Source organism: Odocoileus virginianus, chromosome 2 (genome assembly GCF_023699985.2).
Source record: "Odocoileus virginianus isolate 20LAN1187 ecotype Illinois chromosome 2, Ovbor_1.2, whole genome shotgun sequence".
Taxonomy (NCBI): Eukaryota; Metazoa; Chordata; class Mammalia; order Artiodactyla; family Cervidae; genus Odocoileus; species Odocoileus virginianus.
In genome coordinates, this window is record NC_069675.1 from 99,920,761 (window position 1) to 99,946,980 (window position 26,220).

At 59.8% G+C, this 26,220-nt stretch overlaps 1 protein-coding gene across 1 annotated transcript; it reads left to right on the forward strand.

The window, feature by feature from the left end:
- Positions 1–11,093: 11,093 nt before the first annotated feature.
- On the forward strand, positions 11,094–25,806 carry WDR5 (WD repeat domain 5). Its single transcript, XM_020879451.2, has 15 exons — positions 11,094–11,200; positions 11,890–11,965; positions 14,255–14,414; positions 15,030–15,138; positions 15,300–15,373; positions 15,714–15,803; positions 15,916–16,005; positions 16,130–16,213; positions 19,806–19,861; positions 21,400–21,446; positions 23,103–23,178; positions 23,680–23,713; positions 23,947–24,021; positions 24,432–24,519; positions 25,402–25,806. The coding sequence occupies exons 3-15, from the start codon at positions 14,334–14,336 to the stop codon at positions 25,500–25,502; spliced, it is 1,005 nt and encodes a 334-aa protein (XP_020735110.1). The 5' UTR covers positions 11,094–11,200; positions 11,890–11,965; positions 14,255–14,333; the 3' UTR covers positions 25,503–25,806.
- The last annotated feature ends 414 nt before the right edge of the window (positions 25,807–26,220 follow it).

The window sequence follows — 26,220 nt, forward strand, 5'->3', positions numbered from 1 at the left end:
TTTAGAGTGAAATAAGAGAATCCAGCACAAAAGATCCTTCAAGAAGCATAAAGATCTGCTCATACAAAGGACAACTGAAAGAATCTATGACCAGCAGACATGCTTTTAAGAGATGTTCTCAGAAGGAGGGAAATGAAGCAAGAGGGAAATTTGAAAATGCCAAGAATGGAGACTGCGACTCGGGAATTGCAAATACCTAGGAAAATAGGCTATTTTTGTTCTTTTAAGTTTTAAAAAATAGATGCGATGGTTGAAGGAAAAATCATTACATTTTCTCATGGGAGTTTTCTGTGTCCTTAGATCTAACACGTGGCAACTGCAACCCAATGGCCAGTGGATGTAGGGATCAATGTGCCGGCAGGGTTTCCACATTTTACCTGAAATGACCAAGTAGTAATATGATGCAGACCGTGGAACAAATTTAGAAATATACTTATTTTAACCGCTAGAGAAGCCACTAAAAACTATACACACACAACACATTAGGCAGAAAATCCAGCTGATAAATTAAAATGAAACACTAAAAACTCTTAAGATACTTTTCAGAAAAGCATGTAGAGAGAAAAACTGGGCGAAGACGGCAGAGTGGAAGGACACGGGCTCGTCTCCCTCCGTGACAGCACCAGGGTCACAGCCAGCTGTTGAACAAGCATCGACAGGACAGTGCCTGAGCCCCCTAAAAAAGGTACCCACACCCGGAAGCAGAGAGGCTGCGACAGGGTGGTATGGGGGACACCATCATGAAAAAACCCAACCCCTGACCCACCAGGCAAAGTGAAAGTTTCTCTGTCGTGTCCGACTCTTTGCAACCCCAGGGACTATACAGTCCATGGAATTCTCAGGCAGAATTCTGGAGTGGGTAGCCTATCCCTTCTCAGGGGATCTTCCCGACCCAGGGATTGAACCCAGGCCTCCCACATTGCAGGCGGAGTCTTTACCAGCTGAGCCACCAGGGAAGCCCCAGCTACCACGGAAACCAGAGAACAGTAGCACCAAAGAGGTTCTCCCGCTGTCGTGAAGGTTCTGAGCCCCACATCAAGCTCTCCAGCCTGGGGACGGGGCAAAGACACCAGGAATCCCCAGGGAATCTAACTGAAGGCCAGCGGGATTTGATTACAGGACTTCCACAGGACTGAGGGAAACAGACTCTACTCTTAGAGGTCACAAACAAAGTCTTGCACACGCCAGGACCCGGGGGAAAGGAGCAATGCCCCCCGGGAGACTGAACCAGCTCTGCGTGCCGGTGCTGGAGCATCTCCTGTGGAGGTGTGTGGGCTGGCAGTGGCTCGCTGCAGGGAAGGGGCATGGGTGGCAGCAATCCTGGGAGCTTCTCCTTGGCATAAGCCCTCTTGGAGGTTGCCATGAACCCTACTATAGAGCCTGCAGACTCCAGGGCTGGGTCACCTCAGCCCAGACCACTAACAGGGAGGGAATGAGCCCCATCCATTGGATTAAAGTCTTACCGAGCATGGCCCTTCCCACCAGAGTAAGACCCAGTTTTCCCCACTGCCAGTCCCTCCCATCAGGAAGCTTACACAAGCCTCTTAGCTTCATCCACCAGAGGACAGTCAGAAGAAGCGAGAGGAACTAGAATCCGGCACAAAAACCACATCACAGAAAGTTAACCAAAATGAAAGGGCAGAGGATTATGTCACAGATGAAGCGACAAGATAAAATTCGAGAAAAACAACTAAATAAAGTGGAAATGGGCAACATTCCAGAAAAAGAGCTCAGAATAATGAGAGTGAAGATGATCCAGGATCTCAGAAAAAGATCAGAGAATATACAAGAGATGTTATCCAAAGACCTAAAGAGCAAACAAACAGAGATGAACAACACACTGCTCAGTTGCTCAGTCATGTCTGAGCGATACACCAGAGGGAATCAATAGCAGAGTAACGAGTAAGTGGCCCGGAATACAGAAGACTCAAAATCACTGTTACAAACGAACATACAAAAACAGACGAGAAAAGGAATGAAGACAGCCTAGGAGACCTCTGTTGTTGTGTGTCCGACTCTTTATGAGCCCTCAGACTGAAGGACACTAGGCTGTCCTGTCCCTCAGCATCTCCCAGAGCGCGCTCAAACTCAGGTCCATTGATTGGACAACATTAAACACACCAACATTCGCGTGATATGGATCCCAGAAGGAGAAGAGAGAGAGAAAGGATTTGAGAAAATATTTGAAGAGCTAATAGCTAAAGACGTGTGAAAAGGAAACAGTCAGATGAGTCTAGGAAGCACAGAGAATCCCAGGCAGGATAAACCCAAGGAGAAATACACCGAGACACATCGTCATCCTGCTGACAAAAATTAAAGGCAAAAATAAAGTATTTATTCCCAGCAAGGGAAGAGTGACAAATAACATACAAAGGAATCCTGTGATACACTTAGAGTGATAAAAAGGAAGAACCTGCAACCAAGAATACACTACCTAGCAATACTCTCATTCAGATTTGATGGAGAAATCTCAAGGTTTGCAGGTAATGAGCGAAAGCTGAGAGAATCCAGCACCACCAAACCAGCAGGCGCAGCCCAGGCCTGCCTCCTCCCGAGAGGCTCGGGCTTCCTACCCCTCTAGGGGCCAGGCAGCTGCTCCTTCTCCCACATTTCCCAGCGAGGCTCAGGCTCCCTCCCCACTGGGGGCCGGGCAGCGGTCTCAGGCTCACAGCAGCTCTGCGAGGTGAGTCCGGCCCCACTTTGAGGAGAGGGGGCAGAACCCACAGGGCAGGTGTCCAGGCTCCTCTGGGCGACCCAGCCAGCCTCGGGCCCCGGCCTGAGCCTGGAGCCCTGCTCCCAGCCCCATTCCTGCTGCTGCCCCCGGAGGCTTGGTTTCTCTCATCCTTTTGTCTTCTGGACCTTCTGCAGGCCAGGAGTGACCCCAGGTGTGAGGGCTGCAGGCTGGCCTCCCTGCCTCGAGCTGCAGGAGGCTCTGAGCTCTTCCCCTTCTGCCTCCTCGGCCCGGCTCTCCACAGCTTGTGGGCTGGGCCCTACTGACTGCTCCAGCCTCGCCCCTTTGTGCCTCCAAGTCACTGGCCTTTGTTTACGTGGCCTGTTCTCCACGCCCTCCCCACTTTGCCCCCTGGCCCCCAAGCCTGCATCCCGTTTGCAGGGCAGCCCCTCCCCTTGGGTACCTCTCTGGTCCCACACCATCTGGAAAGGCCTCCTTGACTTTCCAGCAACCCACGAGAAGCCTATTCTATAATCTGGAACCACGTTCTGGGACCACTGGCCTGTGGGTCTGGCCAGGAGGGCTCCTCAGAGCAGGGGCCCTACGGGGCCAGCATCACGTCCATGGCTCCTGGCAGCACGGGGTACGTGGGTCCGTTTCAGGGGTGCTGGTGGGTGAGAGGGGGCCAGGGAATGGGCTGGATGGAGGGAGAGATGTTTGCAGTGGCCTAGCTAAAGCATGCGTCATTCTCCTACTGTGGAAATGAACAAGACCCATTATTACTCTGTTTAATCGCATAGGACATCAATTGGGAGAATCTCAGGGGCATAAAAGGGAAACGGAAGGATGCTGCCTCGTCCCCCCGTCCCCGGCACCTGTCACAGAGGTGAGTCCTCCGGAGGTGGGGCCACCCTTCCTCAGTCTCTCCCTCACAGAGCTTGTGTTGTCTGATGCAGGTTCTCTTTCTCCCCGTATGTGGCTGTCCCCCAGGCACGACGCCCCAGCTACCTCATTCCTTTGGAGTTTACAGAATGTTCCAGGAAGCAGTGTACCATGGAGAAGACTCTTGAGAGTCCCTTGGACAGCAAGGAGATCAAATCAGTTCATCCTAAAAGAAATCAACCTTGAATATTCATTGAAAGGACTGATGCTGAAGCTGAAGCTCCAATACTTTGGCCACCTGATGCAAAGAACTGACTTATTGGAAAAGACCCTGATGCTGGAAAAGATTGAGGGCAGGAGGAGAAGGGGACGACAGAGGATGAGATGGTTGGATGGCATCACTGACTCAATGGACATGAGTTTGAGTAAACTCTGGGAGCTGGTGATGGACAGGGAGGCCTGGCGTGCTGCAGTCCACGGGGTCGCAAAGAGTCGGACACACTTTAGCAAGTGAACAAGAACATGACTGATTCGCCTCTTCCCTCAGAGATGGACGTTTATGTTGTCTCCAAGTATTTTCATCATTGTAAATAATGTTGCCAGGGGACTTCCTTGGTGGTCCAGTGGAAGGACTCTGCACTTCTACTGTGGGGGCTCAGGTTGGACCCCTGGTCAGAGAACTAAGATCTCAAAAGCCATACAGCCAAAATAGGAAAAAAAAAAACAAAACTGTTGTCCTGAACATCCTCTGGCAGCCTGCGACTCCTGCAGCTGTTTGGGAGAGAATGATTTCCCCTAAGGGGTCTGTGCTCTCACGTGGCACTGAGGTCCATTCTTCGCTGGGCCTTTAGGCATCACTGCTTCTTATTTAAATGGCACCCCACCCTTGCAGTCCCTCCTCTGGACAGCTTCTACTTAAGTTACGGTCTGGGATTAGAACTAGCCAGAATATCCACACCCCACTTCCTCTGCTCCAGACAGAACCAAACGGCCCCAATTTCCAGCCTGCTCCAACTTCCCAGAGCAAGGCCACAGCTGGGGAACGCCTGTCCCTTCTGCTGGGGGCTGGAAGCTCTTGAGAAGGGTCTGGGCGTGGCCAAGCGGCCCTCCCTGCCTCCAGTTTCATCCCTGAGGCCGGGCTCACAGAAGAAGACAGGCAAGGAAGTGCAGAGGCCGGCCAGTCTTGTCCACGTCCCTGGTCCCTGCAAATGCCAGGCCATAAGCTATTTGCAGGGGGATTTAAAGACCCTGAGGATGGAGGCAAGCGGACAGACTCCCTGGGACAGCGGCTGCAGCAAGACCGCCTGGGCACAGACTTCGGCCCCTGGCATTTCCCCTGTGTCAGCTTTTCTATTTTAGGCTGGTTGCTCCTCGTCAGGGAATTCTCAGCGAGCCGTGGGAAACCCAGCGAGGCGGGTGCTGGGTCTGCCTGGCTTCCGCGTGCCCTGCCGCTGCCCTGGGTCCCCTCTAGCCCCTGGGCGAGAGGCACACCTCGGGTCGGCACCCTGGCTCACCCACACAGAGGGCACCCTTTTCCTGGGTTACGTGTCCCACCGAGAATGTTCCCATCTTGCGACCCAACTGGGCTCCTGGATCTTGGCCCACGGAAACAGGCTGCAGACGTGAAACCTTGGCAACGACCCAAGCGCGGGCCGTGAGAACCGGATCAAGGGCGCCTTGAGGGGCAGCGCGGGAGAAGCCCAAGACGGCGCCTGGCCCGAGGGCTGGCTGCAAGGCGGCTGTGCGTCCAGCCGCGGGGAAATCGCGTCTGCGCGTGGAAGAGGGACGCGCCGTGGACGCCAGGCCGAGGGCCGGTCGAGCCCCAGCTTTGCTGTCCACTTTGGCCTTGGGACTCTCTGAACCTCCGTCTTCCTTATCTGTGAAAATCAGAACAGTTTACCAGCACGTTCGGGGTTTAAGGAGACCATGTTCATGATCCTTAGGACAGGAGGACTCAGACGAGCATACAGTAGGCGCTCAGGAAGAGCAGCTGCAGCGGGTTTTATAACACAGACAGATGGAAATAGCTTGACATGACGGGGAAACAGGTGGGAAACCAACAGCCAGATTTCTATTCCTTAAAAATGGCCCCATATGCTGCTGTTGCACAATCCACACCCGCTCCCCGCCACCCTCAACCCCAACCCCCACCCGCCAACCCGGAAAAATACTCTAAAGCCTTTGAAAAAAATCTCCCGGCTCTCTGGGTCTCTGATTTCCATCTCTCCTGTCACAGGAGCCGCCTCTTTCTCACTGGCTAGGAACCTCTCTCCACAGGAGGAGCTCCCCGGGCCAAGAGGTGGGGGGAGCGGGTGTAGACCATTTGCGGACTGGAACAGGTGGGGCCTGGTTGTGGAAGCAGGCGCTGCGTTCCTGGGATTCCTGCGGGCGACCCGCCCAGCCCGGCTCCAGGCCAGACTGATGCCAGCAGCGCCCCGCTCCACCTGCAGAGGGCCCGCCCAGAGACGCCCAGGCCTGGGGCTCAGGGCACAGGGCTCAGTACTGGGGACTTTCAAACTAGTTATTCCATTCAGTGGGGTCCGACTCTTTGCGACCCCATGGACTGTATAGTCCATGGAACTCTCCAGGCCAGAATGCTGGAGTGGGTGGCCTTTCCCTTCTCCAGGGGCTCTTCCGAACCCAGGTCTCCCACATTGCAGGCGGATTCTTTACCAGCTGAGCCAAACTAGTTAGGGTGGGTTTAAATCCAACAGGAAGTGAAAGCGAAAGCATTGGTTTGAGGGTCTAGCACATAGTACGCCCCCTCCCAGTAGGCATCTCAGCCCAGCCAGGCTTCCCTGCTCCTCTGAGCCCATAGGAGTGACAGAGGTGGGGTCGTGCTGGTGATGAGGGCTCTCAGTTCTAACACAGGACGGTGCCAGGCAAACTGGACAGCCAGTCTCCTCAGAGCGGACAACATACAAGGCTGACCTTTGGGAGGATGGCACCTGGAGGGCGGGTGATGAAGGGATGCTTCCCAGCTGGGGGTGGAGGGTGGCAGAAGGGAGCCACGGGATGAGATGTGGAGTCGGGGTCCAAACCGGGCAAAGGCCATTGGAAGGAGGGAACCTGACATTAGACATCAGGAGAAACCCCACAGTCCATCTCAAGAGCCGGCGGCTTCCTGTCTTACCTGCTCTGTCTGTGCCTGGGAACTGAGGAGAAGGACCTCCCAGGGAGTAAGCAGAGGGTGGCACAGTTAGGACTAGAAATGGCCTCTGGAGACCAGGGTTGAGAGCGGCAGGCCCACCAGGCCGCAGGGATCATGGGATCACCGCCTGTCCTGATAGACTGTGGGGAGCTGCGGGGGAAGGGAGAGCGGAGGTCAGGGAGGGGAAAGGGGGACAGAGTCTCCCAAACCAGCTGCCCTGGCATAGTTACTAGGGGAAAAGGAGTTTTAACACAAGCCCCCCCCGACCTTGGCTGCAGGAGCCTTGGGGGTGTCCAGGCAGCATCAGCAGCTCCCTGGGATGGTGGCCCAGCAGAGGCTGGCTTCCAGTTGGGAAATCTGGTGAGCTGCGCCTGGCGGCCCTGGGCCCTGAGCATCTTCCACCACCCTCCCTCGTCACCTGCCATGTAATCCAAATTTTTGGGCCTGGCCGGTAAAGAGCCAATGTTCCCCACCCAGCCTGCTGCCTGCTGTGGGGAGCACCCAGCACTCCTCCCATGTCTGCCATGTCTGGTTCCTCTGTCGCCTCCCAGCAAGTCCTATCAGTTCTGTGCCTGATGAAAGATTTATCACTAGGGAACAAAATATGGGTTTCCCGAAGCTTCAAGTTCTCCAGGAAGGTAATTTCTTAATTTCAGCTCTGCCACTTCCATAGACCCTGGCTGACCGCTCCTGTCGGCAAAGCCTGCTTTCCTGCTTCTAATCCATCCTACCATTCATCCATGAATCCATCCAGTGAGCCACCATCCACCCAACCACCCACGTCCATCCATCCACCACATCCACCCAACCACCCACATCCATCCAGCGAGCCACCATCCACCCAATCACCAACATCCATCCATCCACCCACGTCCACCCAACCACCCACCATCCATCCATCCACCCACGTCCATCCATCCACCCACGTCCACCCAACCACCCACGTCCATCCATCCACCCACGTCCATCCAACCACCCACCATCCATCCACCCACATCCACCCATCCACCCACGTCCACCCATGCACCCACATCCATCCATCCACCCACGTCCATCCAACCACCCACCATCCATCCATCCACCCATGTCCATCCATCCACCCACCATCCATCCATCCACCCACGTCCACCCAACCACCCACGTCCACCCATCCACCCACGTCCACCCATCCACCCACTCCATCCAACCACCCACCATCCATCCATCCACCCATGTCCATCCAACCACCCACCATCCATCCATCCACCCATGTCCACCCAACCACCCAGCGTCCACCCAACTACCCAGCGTCCATCTATCCACCCATGTCCATCCATCCACCCACGTCCATCCAATCATCCGCGTCCATCCATCCACCCACGTCCACCCAACCACCCACATCCACCCAACCACCCACGTCCATCCAATCACCCACGTCCATCCATCCACCCACGTCCATCCAATCACCCACGTCACGTCCACCCAACCACCCAGGGTCCACCCAACCACCCACGTCCATCCAATCACCCACGTCCATCCATCCACCCACGTCCATCCAATCACCCACGTCCATCCATCCACCCACGTCCATCCAACCACCCACCGTCCATCCATCCACCCATGTCCACCCAACCACCCACGTCCACCCAACCACCCACGTCCACCCAACCACCCACCTTCCACCCAACCATCTACCATCTACCCATCCTTCCATCCATCTGATAAGACCACTCAGTGTGCATTTCGTAGTCTGGTGGTCGGGAGTGCGGCCTCTGCCTTCCCAGTCCTGAGTTCCGTGGTTGTGCCGATTGTCTGTGTCCTTGGGTAGCTTCTCGGCCTCTCTTATTCTCAACCTCAGTTTCTGCACTGTGAAAAGCCATAAAGCAACCTGCTTCTGGCTTGCTGTGAACGTGCAGAGAGGCAACATTGTAACAAACTTACTAAAGAATTAACCACACAGGTGCTTCCCCTCCTCTTATCTGGGCTACTTCCCCAGAGTGCTGTGATAGGGAACCTGACTCAGCTCAGCCAGGAGACACTGAACAAGGCATTACAAGGAAAGATGAGTGTTTCCACTGGGAAGGAGCCGGGAGCCTTGAAAACACAGCCAGGAAGACTCACTAGGTTTGAGGGTCAGGGGAGGGAGCCCCCACCCGACTTCGGCTGTGGGGGGAGGTAAGGGCGCTCTGGGGAGCAAGACAGCCTGGTGGAGGGGCCTAGGTGAGCAGAGAGGGTGCCCAGCCATGCTCGTGTTGTCAGGCTGAGGGGGCAGCCCGGAGACATGCTCTGTTTATAAAAATTGTTCATGGAAACAGGTTCATTGGCCAATTAGTTGCTGCTGGCCAAAGCACAGTTAATGTTCTAAAAAAGAAACAAAGCTCCAAAATGTTTTCTCCCTCTGTATCTTTTATTCCTCTCTTCCATTTCCACTTGTGATTTTTCTGAGTCTGACCACATTTTGGGAAGAGTATAAAAGGATTTAAAACTTAAGACAATAAACAGATCACCTGCTTTGTTTAAATTGCTTTACCTGCTATCAATACACTATTTGGCCTCAGGACTTTAGCTATGACCATCGGATGGACTGCAAAAACACTCAAGAGATCTAGAAGATTGATTTTCTCGTTTTCACTGGAAGGTTCTCTCTGGGAGGGGGTGGTGGGGCGGTAGGGTGCCAGTGGGGAGGAGAGGAATGCAAGACCCGTTTACCTGGGAACCTGGTTTGAGTCTGAGTTCTAGAGTTAGAAGTACTTTCAGCTTGGGGCTGGAATCTGGGGTGCACAGTTTGGGGGTGGCTCTAGGCTACAGGATGGAGACCAGTGTGGTAACCCCTGCCAGCAGAGACTGGATTTGGACCCGATTTGGACCCAAGAGTTTAGTTCGGATTGTGTTTCAGAGAGGTTTGGAAAAGGCCAGCTGGGAGGCGGCACTGAAGTAGGGAAGCAGGGCAGTGGATGGCTAGGAGAGCCGTCTGAGCGGGGATGGAGGGGTATTCCTGATGGGCTCCGTTTTGGGCCCAGGCAGCCAGGTGGCTGCAGATGCCCTTCCTCATCCAGAGCTGGTTTTGTTACCTTTGGTAGCCACAGGTTCTCTGGGCCAGGCAGGGTCAGACAGGGACTTTACAGGCCCTGGCATCCTCCTTGGGAGGGGCTGGACTCCAGCCAGCTGCCAGTTCGGGCTTCTGTATCTATGACAACCACACAACTCATATTCCCTGGGCATTTCCATTTCAAATGCTCCGTCCTTTTGTTTGCAGGGGTTCCTGGGTCATATTCGGAGTTCCCATTTTTAGTTGGGAAATAAGAGACTGCAGGTTATTCTATCCAAGGGCCCAGGTTGGCTCCGTGGGGCTCCGGAGACCATCCATGATTCTAAGACCCACGTGGGTGGTAGAAGCAGGGCAGTGGGATGAGAATGCACAGGATTTGGGGCCAGAACATCGGCTCCCGGGTCTCCTCGGGCCGCCGAGCCCTCCGCTCCGGGCCTCCCCTTCCCCATCTGTAACCGGAGGCGATAATAATACCTGTCTGGGCCATCACCCCGGAGACCCCAGAGTAGCGTGCACGCAGGGACAGTTCGCACCTCCGCGCTGGGGGCTCAGGAGACAGCTTTCTTGACCCAGGGGCGGGAAGGCCCCGCCGGCCCCGCCGACCCCGCCGCAGGTCCTGCGGGGGAGCCGGTGGGCGCAGCTCCCAGAGTCCAGGTTCTGACCCTTTCGGAGCTCAAGGTTCCTCTCTTCCAAGTCGGAAGGCCAGGGCCCCTCACAGGGGTGTCCGAAATGAATGGAGATGTCACGCGGAGAACCGCCGGGGCCGGCCGGGAGCTGTGGACGCGGTCGCCGCTCCCCGGCTTGGGCGGCGGTGGAGAGACGCGACCCCCCAGCGCCCCGCGAATCCCGGGGACGGGGAGCTCTGCTCTTCCCTGGGGCGCCGCTGCACTCAAGGGGCGCGCAAGCACTTCCTGTAGGCATCACCATACTCCAGTATTTAGAAGGTGCAGAAGGACCGGAACTCGCCACTACCAGTTCAGTTCAGTTCAGTCGCTCAGTCGTGTCCGACTCTTTGTGACCCCATGGACTGCAGCAGGCCAGGCCTCCCTGTCCATCACCAACTGCCGGGATTTACCCACACTCATGTCCATTGAGTCGGTGATGCCATCCAACCATCTCACTCTCTGTCGTCCCCTTCTCCTCCCGCCTTCAATCTCTCCCAGCATCAAGGTGTTTTCCGAAGAGCCACTACTAGGGTTAACGCCTTAAAGCAGGGGGCGCGCGCAGCACACTGTCCCTTTAAGGCGGTGAGCCAGGACGAGGCATTCTGTTCCCCGTCGCCTCCCGTAGCTCCCTTCCGAGAGGCCGGCTTTGTGCGTTTGCCCCGCCCCGTCCGCCTCCGCCCCCCGCGCACGCGCACGCGCACTGCCGCCCAGCCGCCTAGTCAAGCTCGGCCCGGCTCCCGCCTAGGCGGCGGCCGACGCGACGCCCGGAGCGCTCACCTCGGTCCCCCCACCGCCCCCGGCAGGTAAGCGGGGGCCACCGGGCCGGCGGGCACATCCCGGGGGGCGCGAGACTGGGGCGGACGCCGGCGGCCCCCGCGCCCCCCGCCGCCACACGTGTTCCGGCGGCCCGGGCCGGGCCCGGGTCCAGCCCCGTCGGGCCTCGCAGCGCGGACGCCCCGCGCCGGCCGTCTCGCCTCCGGGCGCCCGCGCCGCGCGCCTCCTCCCCGCCGGCCCCCGGGCCCCCGGCGGCCCTCTGCCCTGACGCGAGCCCACCGCGAACGGACCCGCCCAGACCGCCGAGCCTCGGGGGGCCGCCCCGCCCCCAGCGGTCAGGTGACGAGCCCCCCCGGCCCCGGGACTACGACCCCCTAGCGCAGCCGTGCACGGCGCCCCCTTTGCTTCCAGAGAGAGAGACCCCCGACCCACTGGGCCAACCCGCGCCTGAGTGCGGCGCCCGGTCTGTCCTCAGCTGTAGAGACTCCCCCACCTCAGCCTGCCGCCCCCCCTCCCCGACCCCTGCCCGAGGCAGCCGGGCCCCCTTCTCCCCGGAGGGCCCGGGGCTCCGGGATCGCGGGGCTGCCCGCGGCCACGGACAGCCCACCGCTCTCCCACGGTGGAGCCTCAGACCCCTTGTAGCCTGGTGTGCGAGAGCCGTTCTGGGGGTGTGGAAGATGCTCCCCGGAGCCCTCTCAGCCCGTTTCTTCCCGCCCAGGTTCCCTGTCGACGCCGGCAGCTCCTGAGGGAGACGCTGCCTCCGAGGTTGGCGAGGCTCCATAGGTGGCAGAGAGGTGAGCCGGCGCGTCTGAGAACCCCGGTGGAGTGCCGAGATCGGGGGTCCCTGGCTCTCCGGCGGCTCGTGACCCCTCTCTCTTCCCACGGGCGGGGGCCCAGTGTCTGGGGTGGAGCCCCCAGCGTTTTGCATTTTACCGGTTGACCAAGAGCGCACTCTACCCCCAAGTCGGTTGGCTCAGCCTTGGATGGCCAGGCTCACCTGGCTGCCCAGAGGGGTCTGTTGGTAATTGTTCTGGAGGCCGGCTCCACACGTTAAGAGTCAAGTGATTGTAAGAGTTGGGCTGGATTTCCCTGCGCTGCTGTTTCATTCAGTTAACGATTTGCTGGTGGAAGGTTGGGCAGCGGTTGAGCTGGGAGGAGTCAGGCACCTTCTCTGTGAGACCCCCTGTGTATCCCTACTCCTCACCTGAGGGCATCAGGTTTGCAGGGGTCAGCCTCACCTCACCTGGGGGTCTTGGCTTCCATGCTAACAGGAGCTGCTCAGGCCTCAGAGCTGCCCTTCCCATCCCAAACAGAGCCTTGTTCGGCGTGGACGTGCTTTGGGCTTCCCCTCCGTCAGCCCTAGCTGTGGTCTGGCTCCCTCAGGGGCCGGCTTCTGTGAAACAGACCATCCAGCTCTGGGCCTTGGCTCGTCTGCCCGCCCAGGGGAAGGCAGCTCTTGGGTCCATTGGCGGGGCCTGGTTGCACTAAAGGTATTCACTGAGTAGCCAGCGCTTCCTGAGCCCCACACCTTGCCCCCGGCGGGTTTACTGACCAGCCCCTGGCCTCCCCCGCTCCGCTCTGGGTGCCCCCCGCGCCGGCCCTGGGCCGCGATCCTTGCAGCAGGTGGCTGGCCGGGTGCTCTGCAGTGCTGTGTTGTGTGATGGTTTCTCTCCCCTCCTCCTGGAGGAGACGGGATGTGCTCTTTTGGATGGCTTCCATCCATTCCGCCTTGGTGTGACTTCAGTTTTCAGCGCCGAGCTAGGACTTACAGTGTGTGAAGTCCTTGGCTCACGGTGGGGCCAGCTTCCGGACTTGGATGGCCCGCGATGCTTGCGGGGTGTCGCAGTGGTTCTGCTCTGGAATAATGCCTTCCCTTGTTTCAGAGTCACCTGGCTTCTGTGCCCTGTATCCCAGTAACGGCGTGTCCTCCTGGGATGGGGAAGCCAGGCTCTTGCTGTGTGGCTTTGCCCAGGTTCCCGTTTTCACGCTGCCGTCTCTCCATCCTCTGCAGTGAGCTGGCCTGCAGGGTGTCTGGGCGTGCTTCAGGCGAAGGTTTCTAGGAAGGCCGGGCGGTGGGGGCTCCACGGGCAGGGCTGGCTCTGGGCTGTGCTTTCCAGGTGCCTGGTCGCTGCCTCGCCGGGGACAGAGAGCCTCTCGCTGTTCTTGTTCTTCAAGTGGCCCTGTGTCCGCCGCCTGCACTCGGCGGCTTTGGAGCCCGGGAGGAGGGCCGCAGGGGCTGCCTCCTGCTCTCGGTCGTGGCTGTTGGCTCGGTAGCATCGCTTGTGGTGCTGTCAGGGGCTTGGATGTGTTCCTGCAGCTCTGGCTCCTGTCGCTCAGCATGTTTGTTTCCTGATCAAGGGATCCTCGGTTACTTTTTTTATTATCATTAATACATTTATTTATTTTTGGCACTGCCAAGTCTCGCTGCATGAGCTGCTCTTGTTACAGAGCTTGGACTCTCAGGTCCGGGAGTGGCCGCACGTGAGCCCAGCAGTTGTGTTCCCGGGCTCTCGAGTGCAGGCTGAGGGGCGGTGGCTCGTGGACTCTTCCCGGACCGGGGATCGAACCCGTGACTCCTGCATTGGCAGACGAGTTCTTTACCACTGAGCCACCAGGGAAGCCCTGATTTGTTCTAAGTGTATGAGGGGATCTTTGAAGAGAATTGCCTTTTGTCTGCTTGGACTTCGCTATGTTTCTGCAGACATGTGGGTAACAAAGCAGGAACCACCCCTGAAGGTGGGTCCTGGACTCTGATCCACAGGTGGGACGAGAGCAGCAGTATCTGAAAAGGACTAGCGAGGAGGTGGGTGGAGAGGACCGTGGTCCAGAACAGCTCCTGCTGCAGGGCTCAGCAAGGTCACCCCGCGTTTGTTCTTTTTTGTGGACGTTAACTTTTTAATATAAGTTTATTTATTTTTGGCTGGACCATGTGGCATATGGGGTCTTAGTTCCCTGATCAGGGATCAAGCCTGTGGCCCCAGCCGTGGAAAAGCAGACTGTTAACCACGGGAGCACCCGGCGGGTCCCTGAGTGCACCCATCTTTGCAGCATGGTTTGTGTGTTGGCCTGTCCCCTGTCTGCAGGCTTGGATCGGCAGACACCCTTCCACGGTGCGTCCTCCACTCGGGGCTGTGACCTTTCCGCCCGGGGCGCTGCAGAGCCATGGCGACCGAGGAGAAGAAGCCGGAGACGGAGGCCGCCCGAGCACAGCCCACCCCGTCATCCTCTGCCACACAGAGCAAGGTGCATCCCCAAGGGCCCCGGGGAACCGCCGGGCCATGGAGGCTGTGAGACGTTCGGGAATGTTATTTTAAGCGCAAAAGCCTGTTCTCCCTCCCCACTGAAATATTGCCAGTTTTTACTCCAAACCACATTCCCAGACAGTGCTTTTTATGGGCTGTGTTGGGGGTGCCGCACCTGTCATCTGGGGAGGGGACTTTGTCAACTCTTGGTCTTGATGATAAGAGTCCCTGTGGGACACAGACAACATCTCCTGTTAAGCTCCCCAGCTCTGGTCCCAGCCTTCCCTGTGGAGGTAGCCTACAGGCAACAGGCAGGTCTGCCCAAGGGCGCAGGATTCAGAGGAGCTTGGGGAGGCGGACCTCGGGACGGGTTGGGGGCTGATGCTGCTGGGGCTCCCAACTGCACGGAGCGGGGCGGGCGCTTCTGGGAGGGGGAGGCAGGGCTACGGGAGAAGCAGGACTGGTGCGGGCATTCCAGGCTCAGGGTCAGGCATGTGTGTTCAGGCAGATGAGGGCTCTTGGAGGCACTGTTCAGAGCTTGACCTTACACCTTGGGCATCATGTCCATACTGCCGATCAGTGGGGTGACTGCTGACCAGTACTCTCTCTTTAACAGCCTACACCGGTGAAACCAAACTACGCTCTTAAATTCACCCTGGCCGGTCACACGAAAGCTGTGTCCTCCGTGAAGTTCAGCCCAAACGGGGAGTGGCTGGCGAGTTCGTGTAGGTGCTCCCGCCCTGTGACCTGCTGGCTGAGATTGCAGGATCGGGCCGGTCAGGGGAGCCTGGTGGCAGGGGCTGAGGACCGCGGCTCCTCGGGCGCGGCTGTGGGCAGCCCAGGTGTTGACTGGAGACCTTGATTGCCTCTCATTCCTTTCTTTCAGCTGCAGACAAACTCATTAAGATTTGGGGAGCATATGATGGGAAATTTGAGAAAACCATCTCCGGTCACAAGCTGGTAGGTCTCCGCCCCTGGACTGAAGCTGCTGCTGGGCGTGGGGGGTGCCCAGCTCCCAGACCTGTCAGGTTAAGGTCGGGTCCCCTGCGCGGGCCTTCTCTCCAGTTTTTTAGGTCGTTACCTGCCTCCCAGCTTTGACCTCCTCAGGTGCGTTTGTGCTTGACTGCAGGCCTGGCAGAGCCCCAGGGACCGGCCTCCGGGCCTGGCCTGTGGGTCCATCTGCGCAGTCCTCCCGAGCTGAGGGCGTGGCGTCTGGTTATCTCCAGTTGGACGTTGGGGGTCTGACTTTGGCTGGCTGGTCCCGTTTTGTCGAGCAGTGACCGTGTGTCTCCTCCTGCAGGGCATATCCGACGTGGCCTGGTCGTCAGATTCTAACCTCCTTGTTTCCGCCTCAGATGACAAAACCCTGAAGATCTGGGACGTGAGCTCGGTAAGCCCCCGGGAGTGGCGTAGGCGCTCTACCGCTGTGCGGGCTGGGGGGGGCGGGTTCAACCTGACACCGGCATTTGGGGAAACAACCACCAGGAATGATGTTATTTTAGGGAAAGTGTCTGAAAACCCTGAAGGGACACAGCAACTACGTCTTCTGCTGTAACTTCAACCCCCAGTCCAACCTCATCGTCTCGGGCTCTGTAAGTGTGCAGCTCCCCTGGGCGGGGGGCCCTCCCCAGGCTGCTCGTTGAGGGCTCAGGGCCGGGGGTCCATCCCCTCTGCTCCGCCCCGCGGAACTGCCGTGACCTCTCCCTCTACCTGCAGTTTGACGAGAGCGTGCGGATATGGGACGTGAAGACAGGGAAGTGCCTCAAGACCTTGCCGGCCCACTCGGACCCAGTCTCGGCCGTGAGTCCTGCCGCCGCCCCGATGGCAGAGACTGGGCTCAGGGACCTGTGCCCGGGGGGCGGGGGGAGGCGCCCCTGCACGGGGTCTCACAGGGCAGGCAGGGAGCCGGGTCTACAAGGGCCGAGCGGTGCAGGTGTGACCACCGAGGCCCTGAGTGTGGCGTGGAGGTGACAGGTGGAGCGTCCCGGGGTCGCGGTGGCCAGTTGTGAGGAGGTGGGGGGAAGGTGTCCTCCCTGCGTGGTCCACAGTGGCTATTCTTGGCTCCCCTGTGCGTGGGGTGAGTGTGCAAGGGTTACACTACCCACGTGTCATAAACTGCTCCATGTACAAATTAGGCAAAGTATCTCTTTGTCAACAAAGAGCCAGAAATCGTTTCTTAGCCAAGTTTAAAAAGTCTACTTTTAAAAAGTAGAAGGAATCGTGTATAAACAGGTTGTCTGTTGTTATTGAGTGGTTGGTCCTTTTCAGGTTCTGAAGTCCTGTAGGTGAGTGATTTTAAGCATTCTTCGCCGTGGAAGGCCTTTGTCCTGCTGATGCTGTGCTCAGAGCCTTGACCTTTTGGGGACACGTAATGAGCTGGTTATTGTCACCCTCTTATTTAACTTACATGCAGAGTGCATCATGGGAAATGCTGGGCTGGATGGAACACAAGCTGGAATCAAGATTGCCATGAGAACCCTCACCCTCAGATATGCAGATGACACCACCCTTATGTCAGAAAGTGAAGAAGAACTAAAGAGCCTTTTGATGAAAGTGAAAGAGGAGAGTGAAAAAGCTGGCTTAAATCTCAACATTGAGAAAACTAAGATCATGGCATCCAGTCCCATCAGTTCATGGCAAACAAATGGGGAAACGGTGGAAACAGTGACAGGCTTTATTTTTTTGGGGGCTCCGAAATTACTGCAGATGGTGACTGCAGCCATGAAATTAAAAGACGCTTGGTCCTTGGAAGAAAAATTGTAACCAACCTAGACAGCACATTAAAGAACAGACGTTACTTTGCCAACAAAGGTCCATCTAGTCAAAGCTATGGTTATTCCAGTGGTCATGTATGGATGTGAGAGTTGGACTATAAAGAAAGCCGAGCACTGAAGAATTGATGCTTTTGAACTGTGGTGCTGGACAAGACTCTTGAGCATCCCTTGGACTGCAAGGAGATCCAACCAGTCCATCCTAAAGGAGATCAGTCCTGGGTGTTCATTGGAAGGACTGATGTTGAAGCTGAAACTCCAATACTTTGGCTGCCTGATGCGAAGAGCTGATTCATTTGAAAAGACCGTGATGCTGGGAAAGATTGAAGGTGGGAGGAGAAGGGGACGACACAGGATGAGATGGCTAGATGGCATCACTGACTCGATTGACATGAGTTTGAGTAAACTCTGGGAGTTGGTGATGGACAGGGAGGCCTGGCGTGCCGAGGTCCATGGGGTCGCAGAGAGGCAGACACGCCTGAGCGACTGCGCTGAGTGAGCTGGTTGAAGCCGCCTGGCGTGGTGCTGGCCCTTGGGCACGGCCCTGCTGGCCTGCCCTCACGACTCGTGCCTGGGGCTGCAAGGAGGGTGCTTGCTGCAGTTTTTTAAATACGTGTTCTCCACCCTTCTGTTGGAGGGAGGGGTGCTGCAAGTCAGGGTGTCCTGCTCCAGCTCTCCCCACTTGGGTGAGGGTCTTGGGCTCCTTCTGGCTCTGTGCCTGCCGGCGGTTGACACTTTCTGCTGGTCCCCCCGACGGATGCTGCCTGGCGGCTCTCGCTGTGTGGAGGGATGCAGCCCGGCTCTGTCGAACAGGCTGGGACGCGCGTGCCGCGGCGCCCGTGGGTGGGTGTTGGCAGAGCCCGGGTCTGCATGCCGTTTGGTGTGTGGCCCACACTCTGGCTGTCCTGCCCTCACCCAGCACTGGTTCAGAGGGACCCCTCGCTGCATTGCCTGGCTGTGCCCTCTGAACGTGGTCAGGAACAGGGTGGAGCGCGGTGCGAGCTTTGGGCCGGCGCAGCGTCACCTGCGAGGGGTTTCCATCTGCTCACAGTGTGCAGGTTCAGAGGGTTGCGTGTGATGCACTCAGGTGCTGCGGGTTGGCGAGAGAGGCGCTTTGGGAGACTGAGGAGCACGTGGGGCGGGGGGCAGGGAGCCGTCAGTACCACGGGGGAGCCGGCGGGGCCGGCGACCACGGCTGCTCGGGCCACGTCGTCCACACGGCAGCCCCCAGCCCCCAGGCAGCATCCCGACTGAGGTGTTTGGGAGCGTGAGGTCGCGAGCCTCGGGCGTCCAGGACTCGGCACCGGAAGGGTGTCAGGTGTCTCGCTGGTGGTTTCTGACGCTGGTCGTGTGTTGAAGTGTTTTCAGACGTGTGTGTGTGTGCGCGCTCAGTCGCTTCAGTTATGTCTGACTGTGCACCCTCACGGACTAGCCCACCAGGCTCCTCTGTCCGTGGGATTCTCCAGGCAAGAATACTGGAGTGGGCTGCCGTGCCCTCCGGGGGACACTGGGTGAAATGAAACACATCAGGCTCGTTTCAGCTGTTACTTCCCTGCTGCTGTGGCTGAGAAGTGGAAGGGGTGCACACAGCACCGTCCTGGGCCCTGGGCCGTGGACGGCGGTCCTCCCAGCTGTGGCCCTGGACCGGCCTCTGCTGGGAGCGTGGGCGAGATGCGGCTTCTCGGGGGCCCTCTCATGGACAGGCACCACACGCAGCAGCAAGCGTGGCGTCTCCACCGGGGTCACTTGTCATCAGACAGCTTTTCCTTCCCAGGCCTCGAACTTCTGACGTTGATTGCTCTTTCTGCTCAGCAGAGGAGTCAGTCAGAAAAAACAAAGAGGACAAACCGAAGACCAACCAGTCAGGAGAAGGGGGCTGGTCAGGTGGCTCTTGTTTGCCAGATGTGTCTCGCCTGTCCCTGTCGTGGGCAGGGTCAGACATTCGGGGAAAGTCACTGCTGTGGAGACCGCCCAGGCTGGCCTCCCACCTGGAGATTGCGCCTTGTCCCAGCCACACAGTTTGGAGCAGCCTGGATCGTGTTCCCACTTTGTCTGGAAAGCTCATGCTGGCTTAGGTATCCCAGGGGTCGGTGTCTGGGCACTCAGAGCAGTGATCTGGGTGTCTCGTGGTTCTGGGGGGTGCTTGGTGGGCAGGGGTACGCGCATGAGTGAAAGCTCGTGAGTGTCTGCATAAGAGGGCGTCTCTCCTGACTTTTCTCTCTGGATGGAAGCCGGGGTCAGGCCACTGTCGTGTCTGCGTCCACAGACAGACTCCGGCCAGCTGGGTCTCTGCACGGAGCAGGGCGTCTGGGTGCGCGTGTTTGTTCCTTCTCTGCGGTGTGTTTTGTAGTCCATGGTTGAAATACTCCAGGCGTCTCAGTTGGTTTTCTCTGTGTGGCTCAGTCTTGCGTCAGGAAACAAGCTTGCAAGAGACGCCAGGTGAGAATGACCATTTCATCCACGTCGCTTGTGCGTCTGTTGGAGTCTCAGGAGGTCGGAAGTCAGAGCTGCTCCATCTGTGTCCTTGTCGTGGGCTCGGTGTTCAGGGGCCCGTCCGGCGAGACATGTCTGTGTTGATCTCAGAATGAGTTTCTGTTCCCCTCCCTCTGCTTCATTCTCAGGTTCACTTTAATCGGGACGGATCCTTGATAGTTTCCAGTAGCTACGATGGTCTCTGGTAAGTGACAGTCTCACTTGACTGAACCAGCGAGTATGTGACGGCTTTCTCTCGCACTGTTTGTGCCTCTGCTCCCTGGGCGGGGGCCACGGGGCGGGTGGGGTGGCGGAGGCGCAGCTGTCCCGGACGAGGCTCCGTGTGGGCCCTGAACAGTGGGCGTCCTAAGCGCGTGGCCCCAGTGTGGGCGGTGGGGGAAAGGTGTGCCGACGCGCGCACCCTCGAGTGTCCCGCTGGGGATGTCAGGGTCCTGAGCAGGTGGTGAGAGCGCAGGTCTCACCCCAGGGGGTGTAGGGGAGGGGAGGTGGGGGCACTGTCTTGAGAGCACGGCGTCTGAGGTCAGGCCCGTGGGCTTGACGCTTGCAGTGGAAAGTGCGCTCTGGACACTGTGAGATGTACGGGGAGATGTAGGGAGAATGTTTTAAGCTGATCTCAGCACATGTGCAGAGTGTCAGGAGGTGTCTGCGTGCGCAGAGTGGCGTCACAGCAGTCACTGGAGAGATCATGGCCCACAGGGGACTTCCCAGCTCTGGGAGACAAAGACGGTGGCACTAGAAATGTGTCCGCGTTTAGCGCCAGGAACAGAGAAGCTAGAGTAGCATAAGTGGCGTGTGTGAGAAACTGCAGCAGGACCGGAGCGTGCAGTGTGTGCGGCTGCGGCAGTGGGCCTGGCCGAGCCCCGCGGGAGACGCCGTCGGGTGTGGGTCAGAAGCCCTCTGCTTGTTTTCAAGAAACACATGAAGCAGAGCGCGTCTGTGCAGGCTTGGGAGAGAGGTGGGTAGGTGGGCCGGGCGGATACGAGGCAGAGCCGGGGCCTCGGCAGGGGCCGAGACGGGCGAGCAGGTGGAGGTGCAGGAGGCCGAGGGGGTCAGGACCAGCCGGGGCTGCCTGGGGGCCTGGCTGCGTGGGACCCGGTGTGCGCGAGCGTGCTCAGCCGGCGGCGGCTCTGCAGCAGGGCTCCTGGGGCCTGGCAGGGCTGACTGTGCCGCAGGCCGTGTGTCTGCTACGTGTGAGGAGTCATGTGTGGCCTGTGGACAGTCCACACATCCCTGTCTCCTTCATCACTGAGTGCAACTTGGGATTTCCAGCTAATGTGACAAGAAGAGAAAATCATCGCGTGAGAAGTGGATCGAGGCTGATCTCTAGGTCATGGGGTGTTGTGCTGGCAGGAACCGCACACGCACTGAGGCTGGATTGACGTGATGCCTGCATGTCCAGCCGGGGAGTATCGGCTCTTAGAACAGGCGCTCTTGTCTCCAAACCAGAGGCCATCCAGACGGGTGCCTGCGACGCACTGTTTGTGTGAGCAGCGCTGCCCCCGGGGCTGCGTGCTTGGCATGCCGGCGCCTGGAGAAGCCTGCGGGGGTGCGGGTCGGGCAGGTGGCCGTGGGTGCGGAGCGGCCCGCTCGTGCCCTCCTCCGCTGTCTCCCCGTGGCGCTGAGAGAGACGGAGCGAGTGAGCGAGGCGTCAGGATGGGAAGCGTGTGTGTGGGGAAGTGGGCCCCGGGCCCCCTGGTCACCGCTGTGCCTGTTGCGTTGCAGTCGGATCTGGGACACCGCCTCGGGCCAGTGCCTGAAGACGCTCATCGGTGAGTGGGGCTGGCCTGCGGGGGCGCCTCCTCTCCTGCTGTCCCTTCTCCCCCCGCTCCTTCCTGCTCAGCTCTGCCGTCCAGCCTGGCTGGGGCCCTCAGCGAGCCCCATCTGCTGGGGGTGCAGGGGTTGGGGGGAGGGCTCCGGGGTCTCTGCAGACAGCATGGGGCTCTGCTGGGGTGGGTGGCACCGAACCGGAAGGCAGTGTGCTGTTTGCGGCCAGTGGTGCCGCCGAGCGGGGTGTGTGTGTGTGTGGCCAGAGCGTGGTGAGGGGCCCCAGGGCCTCGGGGCGGGGAGGGGCTACTGTCGGTGAGGCTGATCTCTGAGTCCCGATGGAAGGCCTCTGCCGTGGTGGCTGAGTTGGCGGGCTCCGTGGGCCCCGGGCTGTCGTGGGAGCAGGCGTGGCCCTGCTGCTGTCACAGCACTCTGCAGGCCGGGTGGTGGCCGCAGCAGCAGAAAGCTGTCCCCATGTCCTAGAGCCTGGAGCCCACAGTCAGGGTGTGGGCAGGGCTGGCTCCGCCTCTCCGTGGCCTTCCCCGCGAGCCCTCCATGGGCACCCCCCTCCTCCTCCGGCAGGCCACAGGACGCTGGTCAGATAGGTTTGGGCACCCCTGTGGCCCGCCCAGCCGCCTCATCTGACGTAACGCACCTCTGAGGCGCGGTCCACGGGCCCAGGCTTAGGGCGGGTGGTCGGGGAGGGCCATGGTGCCCTTTGTGGTTTTCTCGCCCTGCGAGCTCTGACTGACGTTGCCCCGGGTCTGGGCACCCCGACTGTGCTGTGTCCTCGTGCCTGTGGCTGGGTGAGGGCTCTTACCTGAGCTCGTGGCCTCCTCGTGGCCGCCCCACGGCTGGGTGGGAGCCGAGGCCCGAGGGTGCAGACAGCCGCAGCTGCATCCTGCCCCGTCTGACCTCGGCTCTGGGGCGCCAGGCCCTTAGGCCGTCCTCGGACGAGCCTGTCCCAGCTGCGGGGTGGCCCTCACGCGCCCCCCTGTGCCTTTCCAGTGTCCGCCCGGCAGAGGGAGCAGCAGCCCCCCGCGCGTGGGGCACAGGCCTGGGCCCCCCGAGGTGGTAACACATGGGCTGCCCCCAGTGCTCGGGACCCAGGGCCATGCGGCCCCTCACCAGGGTGCACTCGGGGCTCCTACCCCGGAGCGGGCAGCGCGGTCACTGGGCCACATGCCTCCCAGGCCAGCCCTGCCCAGCCAGCAGCTCCGACCCGCCTCCCCAGGGTCCCCGGGGTGTGCTGGACCCCGAGTGTCAGGAGCGGGGGCGTGGGCGTGATATCACTAGGTGGTTTCCAGGGAGAACCTGCACTGATCCACTGTAACCTTCAGGAGAACGGCCGCCATGATTCAGCGGGGCCGCTGCGTCCTCAGGGTAGCTGGGGGTGGGCGAGCCCCCCTGCGAGATGGCCCCCCGCGGCCTTCTCTGTGCCCTGAGGGGATGCGGCCCCAGGGCGCTGAAGGCCCAGTCTCCTGAGGCCAACTGGCCACAGGGCCTTGGTTCCCGAAGCTCTCCTGTCCTGGGGTCACGGGGCGGAGCGGCTCTCGCGCTAGCACGAATGGTGGGCGGTGGCAGCGTGGGCACGTGTGGCGGTGACCCCGCTGGGCGGTGGTGGGGGAGCCCCGTGGCAGCCACGCCTGTGCTCCACGCAGATGACGACAACCCTCCCGTGTCCTTCGTGAAGTTCTCTCCGAACGGCAAATACATCCTGGCCGCCACCTTGGACAAGTAAGCGCTTCCACGGACCGCCCCTCCCTGCCGGGACCACACTGGAGGCCTGTCCGTGTAGCCGGGGCTCAGGTCCTCGGCTCCTTGGTCACCAGGGACCCTCCTGTCCGTGGGGTGGTGGGCACGGTGGCCTTGTGGCACTCCCGCCTCTAGCGGGCGCGCTGCTTCTCCCTGACAAGCTGCGGGCGGGGTTGCCGGCCATCAGCCGCCTCCTGGTGGTCGTTGGGGCTTGGCCTCCTGTGCACAGTGGACTGCACACGGGTGGGCTCGCAGGGTCCGCCCCCTGGGAGGGGGATGGACCGTTGCTGAAACCTGTGCTGTACAGGGCTTCCCATGCCCCTTCTTAGAGACAGTGAGGATCCCTTATCGGCTTAACACTCAGTAGCTTCTGATAAAAATAAGCCGCTGAGCCACAGGTGCCTGGGGCTCCCACGCTCCGCCCGGGCATCCTCGCGCCCGGACGCCTGGCGGGGCCGCTGACCCGCCCCTTCTGCCTTGCAGCACGCTGAAGCTCTGGGACTACAGCAAAGGCAAGGTGCGTGACCACAGCAAGGGGCCCCTGAGGGTCCTGGGCTCTGGCCGCACGGCGCAGAGTGTGACTTTGTGGTGTTGGTTTGGTGCAGATGTCCCCACGATGCGGGTTAAAGCTTGGCCGGGGTGGGCTGTGCTGTGGGGCTCACGGTGCTCGCAGGGCCATCCAGTCATGGCTGGGGGGGTCACCTGGGACGCAGGGCAGCCGTGACTGAGCGGCGGCCCCGGCCGTTTCAGTGCCTGAAGACCTACACGGGCCACAAGAACGAGAAGTACTGCATATTCGCCAACTTCTCCGTCACAGGCGGGAAGGTGAGTCGTCTGCCAGCCCAGTGGCTCCCCGGTCCCTCCTCCAGGCGAGCCTGGTCCTCTCACCCACAGAACAAGCGGGAGTTTTCTGGGTGTAACCAGTATGAAGGCCCCCTCTGCAGACTGCTCATTTAGGGATGTCCTGCCCCCTCTGCCTGGGCCCCACTGGCACCTGCCCGACCCTTAGGCTCAGACAGGAGCTTTGTGACGAGCAGCTGGGCCGTGATTGACGGCCAACGTCCCGGAAGCCACCCCAAGGCGAGCGGCAGGCGGTGGGATGGCATCTGGATGGGAGTAGTCCGGGGGCTGCACACCCTGCTGGGGCCGTGGGCCGTGGGTGCAGAGCGTAGTCCGGCCGCACGGGTGCCCTGACCCGGCTCTCTCCCCGCGCCCCTGCCCTCTGTTGCACCCAGTGGATCGTGTCGGGCTCGGAGGACAACCTGGTCTACATTTGGAACCTGCAGACCAAGGAGATCGTGCAGAAGCTTCAGGGCCACACAGGTGAGTGGGGCGTCTGCTGCCACCGTCACTGCCCGGCGCCTGGGACACCCACCCCGGCTGCTCTGGGAGCCCCTCCTCATCTGCAGGTGCCAGGGCGGCGCCTCCCGATGCAGGGCTGTGGGGGATGGTCTGACGCCTCCCCTTGCAGGGCTGTCGGGGGACGGTCTGGCTCCGGCTTTAACTGCTCCTTCCCGGCAGCCGGCTGCCCAGCTCTGAAGTCCCTGCGGCCCGTGGCCTCCCGGGAGTGGCCGGGGCCCCGTGTGGAGATGGCGCCGTCGACCCAGGCTCCTCCCGGGCCCCACTCTCCATGCTCCTCCCCAGCGCTCGGGCCAGCAGTGCGGAGCCCTTAGAGATCTGCCCAGGGCGACACCTTCTCCCTAAGAGCACAAGTGCCCCGCGAGCAGGGCCTGCCCCTGCCCCTTGCCTTCAGCCTCCGCAGTTGACTTGTGGCTTCTGAGTGGACAGGACGCTCAGAGGCTCACTTGAGGCCACCCCAGCCGGAAGGAAAATGCTGGGGTCCCGTTTCCTGAAAAGCTACCAACGCACTGACCTGCCTGACGCCGAGGGCAGCTCACGACGGGATCTGCGGTCCCCGTTCTGGGTGGGCTCACAGAGCCAGCCCCACGGAGCCTCAGGGCCCACGCTGGTCCGGGGGCAGCTCTGGCCCAGGTTGTGGGGGGTGTGACGTCCACACTGCGAGCTTGGCAGCGGCGCCGGCACGCCTCTGGCCCATGGGGCAGCCCTTGCCTCTCCAGGGTCTGGGCGGGGCCCCTGCTGTCCTCCCGCCCTGGACGCCAGCTGTGTGTGCTGAGCGCAGGGTGGGCGGCCCCGCGAGGAGGGCCGGGCCCAAGGGGAGAGCCGATGCGGACCGTCTGTTTGCAGACGTCGTCATCTCGACGGCATGCCACCCGACGGAGAACATCATCGCCTCGGCCGCCCTGGAGAACGACAAGACCATCAAGCTCTGGAAGAGCGACTGCTAGGCCCGAGGGGCCGGGCCCTGCTGGAAGTCCACCCTGACTGGCAGGAGCGTGGCTCTTGGAGGGGCTCCCGGTCAGCCTGGGGACCGGTGGGGCTTGGCCCGAGCTGCCTCTGAAGACACTTGGCTGGGGCACGTCTCCCACTTGAGGGTCTGCAAGTTGCTGGTGACGTTTTTGCCAATTCCTTTTTCACCGTCCGGGAAAGAGTTCCTAGTCTATGTTGTGTTCAGAGTCCACAGAAATATTGTGTTCAAAGAGTCCACAGAAATTTTTAATTTTTTATTACAAAAAGGTGAAGTTCAACTTACCACGAGTTGTGTTTTTTTCTGGTAACTGTTCTGTACCGTTTTTGCGATTTTATCACCCAGCGCCAGCGCTGTGACCGTCGCCACCACGGTTTCTGGCTGCCAGCCTGGGAGGGCCGTCGCCGTGCGTTCAGTGGCGCTCTGGCGACGCCATCCTGCCTGTGACCACGTGTCCTGAGTGAGTCCGGGGAGCACAGAGCTCTCATTGCGTGATGTCCATGGAAAAGCCTATGCTTTGGGGTCATTGCGCCCGTGATGCTGGTGTGGGGACCACCCTCAGTGCTTTCGCTGGTCCCACGGCTGCTCACACCCCGAGCCGTGCTGAAGGCAGCAGCGCACGCGTGTGCCCGCGTGGCAGCCGAGCTCTCACCCAGCGCTTTCCTCTGCGTGGCTCTTTTACAAGAAGTCTCAGTCGG